At 34.7% G+C, this 3,677-nt stretch overlaps 1 protein-coding gene across 1 annotated transcript; it reads right to left on the bottom strand.

Moving 5' to 3' along the window:
* Positions 1–1,681: 1,681 nt before the first annotated feature.
* Positions 1,682–2,838, bottom strand: LOC149229799 (expansin-A16-like). Its single transcript, XM_089381135.1, has 4 exons — positions 2,759–2,838; positions 2,562–2,701; positions 2,141–2,459; positions 1,682–2,037 (listed from the first exon to the last, which is right to left on the bottom strand). The coding sequence occupies exons 1-4, from the start codon at positions 2,836–2,838 to the stop codon at positions 1,734–1,736; spliced, it is 843 nt and encodes a 280-aa protein (XP_089237261.1). The 3' UTR covers positions 1,682–1,733.
* Positions 2,839–3,677: the final 839 nt, after the last annotated feature.

A 3,677-nucleotide genomic window follows, 5' to 3' on the forward strand; every position in this document is an offset into this window, starting at 1 on the left:
AGCAGGGTTAGTTTTCGATCGCATGTAGAAATTTACGTTCATGCTCCTCGTTTGGACGTTAGATGAGTGTTTGATTGGGATGGTAGATTATCTTAAAAGCAGGGTTAGTTTTCGATCGCATGTAGAAATTTACGTTCATGCTCCTCGTTTGGACGTTAGATGAGTGTTTGATTGGGATGGTTTCGTTTTTGTCTGTTTTTTTCTCTTCTTTCCTCCGCAACATAGAGGTGAAATGATATCAAATTGACAGAAATAATATTAAACTAAAGGAAAATGTAATTTTAATATATAAATTAAAATGGTTTATATTTAGGAAAGAGCAGAAATATGTTAATAAACTAAAATTTAATTTTTTCTGGAGATAAAACCCATCTAAAAAATCACAAACAGATTACTTTATTAGGTTTTTTTAATTCTATTTTTCATTTTAAAGTAAAGACAATACAATTTTCTAACATTAAAATCCAATACTAAAATATAATAAAAAAATCAAATATTTTAAACTTAATATTACTAAATTTATTAGTATAATAACCTAATATTTTAAACTCATTATTAAATCCTAATATTAAGGTTTATAATATAAAAGTTAATATTAAAATTTATAAAGTAGAGGTTATATAATAAGGTTTACAATTAATAAGGTTTACAATATTACAATCTATATATATGGATTTATGATGTCATGATTTAAAAATTTTAAATTTATAATAAAATTTAACATTAGAGTTTATAATATTAAACCTAACCATATAAACTCTATTATAAAACTTAATATTAAATTTTATATAATAAACCCTAATATTAAAAACCTTATATTATAAACCCTAATCCACCTTACTTAGAACCTAGAACCTATTGCTAAAGCCAGATCCTATCCACCTTACTTAGAACCTAGAACCTATTGCTAAAGCCAGATCCTATGAAGCATGCTATGAACTCTTTACTTATTACAAACTCTATATTTAATATTAAGCTTCATAAATATTTACTATACACCTAATAATATGGTTGATATGCCTATTTATATAAATAAACCAGATTTAATAAAGTAGTTTTGTGTTGGTATTGACCAGTGAAATATATATATATATATATTTCAATATTGTTTAAAAAAAAGTAAACTGCATTCCATGAAGTAAATGAGTTGTCTTTAGTGCAATTTTTTGGACTTTTAAGTGCCACAGAAAAATTTGAGGTGAAATCTTGATTTGTATTATTTAAACTGGTTTTTTAACTGCATGTTTAGATTCATCACCCTAAAACAACTGGTTTTTTAACTGCATGTTTAGATTCATCACCCTAAAACACCCCTAAGACACTTTGATTGTGCAGGGATTACCCATCAAATTTGTGATTTCCATAAATTGCTGCCGAATTTTAGAAAAATTTGACAAAAACCCACTGTAAAAACTTTCAAAAATATCACACTAAAAACAACTCCTATAATAAATAATAATGGAAAACGTTTAGTCCAAACACCATTTTCAAATTCTGAGATATATATTGTATTGAACGCAGAGCCATTGGCGGTTCACTTCTTTTAAAAACGAACATTTGCTTGTAACGTTCTTACACAAACGAACATTTAACCGAACACATACCATAGCACACTATCGCATATATCGATATGGACTCTTTTTGAGCGGGTGGCGGCATGGAACGCACCTCTGCCCTACCAACTATCTAGACAAAACTATATATATATCCACGTAGCCCTAGCCGTACCGCTTCTAGAATTGATTTCCTTGGAAGGTCTGTCCAAATTGCCAGTCGGAGGGAGCCACGTTGTACGAAGTAACCGTTCGGCCACCGCTAGAGGTGACTTGGAAGGAGAGAGCTTGGCCCTTGAGATTGGTATTGCACTGCCAGTTCTGCCCCCAGTTCCTTCTCAGAGACACCCACCCGGTATTCGACCCCTTCACCTTCACGTTTGCCACCGCGCCGTCTCCGCCGACATTGGTAATGAGGATGAGGTAGAAGTAGTAGTTGCCATTAATGGTGAACCTCATTCCTCCTCCTTTCACACACGCCACTCTGCAAACAATCATCATAATGTTACCTTATAATCATTTAACCTTTCAAAACTTAGGCGTAGATTTCTTCAGAATTAAAGCAGAGAAAGTTGAATATATTATACCTTCTGTATTGGATTGGCACGATTCCAGCCTTCCAGATGGCGAGATGTTGGAATGCAGGCATGGACATGTCGAAGTGCTCTCGGGGAGGATTGCACCATCCGCCATTGTCGCTGGGGTGGGCGTAATTGGGGGGGCAGAAATTGGTAGCGGTGACCACAATAGAAGGGCTGCCTGGCAGACACCATTTGGGGTCATCCACACATTTTATCTCGAAGCACGCGCCGCAGGATGCCCCATTGTTGAAGAGAGCAGTGCTTAGAGCAGCAGTGTTGGTCCCATAGCCTTGACTGTATAAGTTGCCGTAACCACAGGCACCCTCTGCAACATTAAACACATTCATATCAATAAAAAATAATCATGGAGAGCTTATCAGCTAATTAATGATGAATTAAAAGAATAAGAACCGGAAATGGTTAGTACCCATGGTTCCCGCAGCATCTGCACCTCCATAGAAAGTAGCATGAGCATACTTCCAACCGCCATTGAGATCCTGAGAAGCAACTAAGGTATTAGCGATGAATATGATAGAGACTGCTGCTAAGGTATTAGCGATGAAGCAACTAAGGTATTAGCGATGAATATGATAGAGACTGCGGCCGTTGGACCAGAGAACGTACTTGAGCATCTTCTCCCCTTCCGAACCCATGAACCGACGGGGCACAAACTCATCCGCTCTATCGAACAACGTTGGATACATGAAGAGTCTCTGCGAAGAGTCTCATCGCCAGCAGAAGAAGCTCATCGCCAGCAGGCAGTCTCTGCGAAGAGTTTCATTGCCAGCTGAAGAGTCTCATCGCCAGCAGAGTAGGCCTGGCCTTTCATGGCCCATTACCATGAGAAAAAAACTATTTTTCTATGAAAAAACAGATTAAACCAACGGCAGAAAACACACAAAATCAATGGCTCAGGATTGCACACGTCACATTTTAGGGATGTCTTTCTCAGAGGGAACGCCTTACGGCGTAAAAATAATAACACCAAATTTTTCAAATTTTATTAATAAATATTATTTGGGAAATAGTAGTATTTTAGTGATATTACACTCATGTTTGTTTCTTATTCAAAAATGTGTAATAAAAATCTTATTAAGTATGGTCTTTTTAGAACTTTACTTATGTATGCATTTTTGATAGAACATATTTAATGATTTGCAATGTAAAAGAGTTTATTGGAACTTTTAAGTAGTTGAAAATATATTAGAGGATTTTTAAGTTACTCGATTACATATTAGTGATTCATTAACATCAATCGTGGATAATTACATTCAACTATAGTTTACCATGTTTGAATATATTTATTATTCATAGTAGTTAGGGATTTAATGGATTCATTATTATGATACCTAAGTTGGTTGGTTTATTAATGGTTAGGGGATGAGACTAATGATTACAGATTTTTTTGGTTAGTGGTTCGGTGTAAGTAAATTAGTCATTGGATTGTTTTGAATTATTGATTCAAGGGGCAATGGATTAGGTACTAGCCCATCTATATCAATTAAATTATTAGTAAATGTGGATAGGAATCAATTGATGATAA

The sequence above is a fragment of the Pinus tabuliformis genome, chromosome J (assembly GCF_031772625.1).
Source record: "Pinus tabuliformis cultivar Carrire ecotype Pingquan chromosome J, CPIR1, whole genome shotgun sequence".
NCBI classification, from domain to species: Eukaryota; Viridiplantae; Streptophyta; class Pinopsida; order Pinales; family Pinaceae; genus Pinus; species Pinus tabuliformis.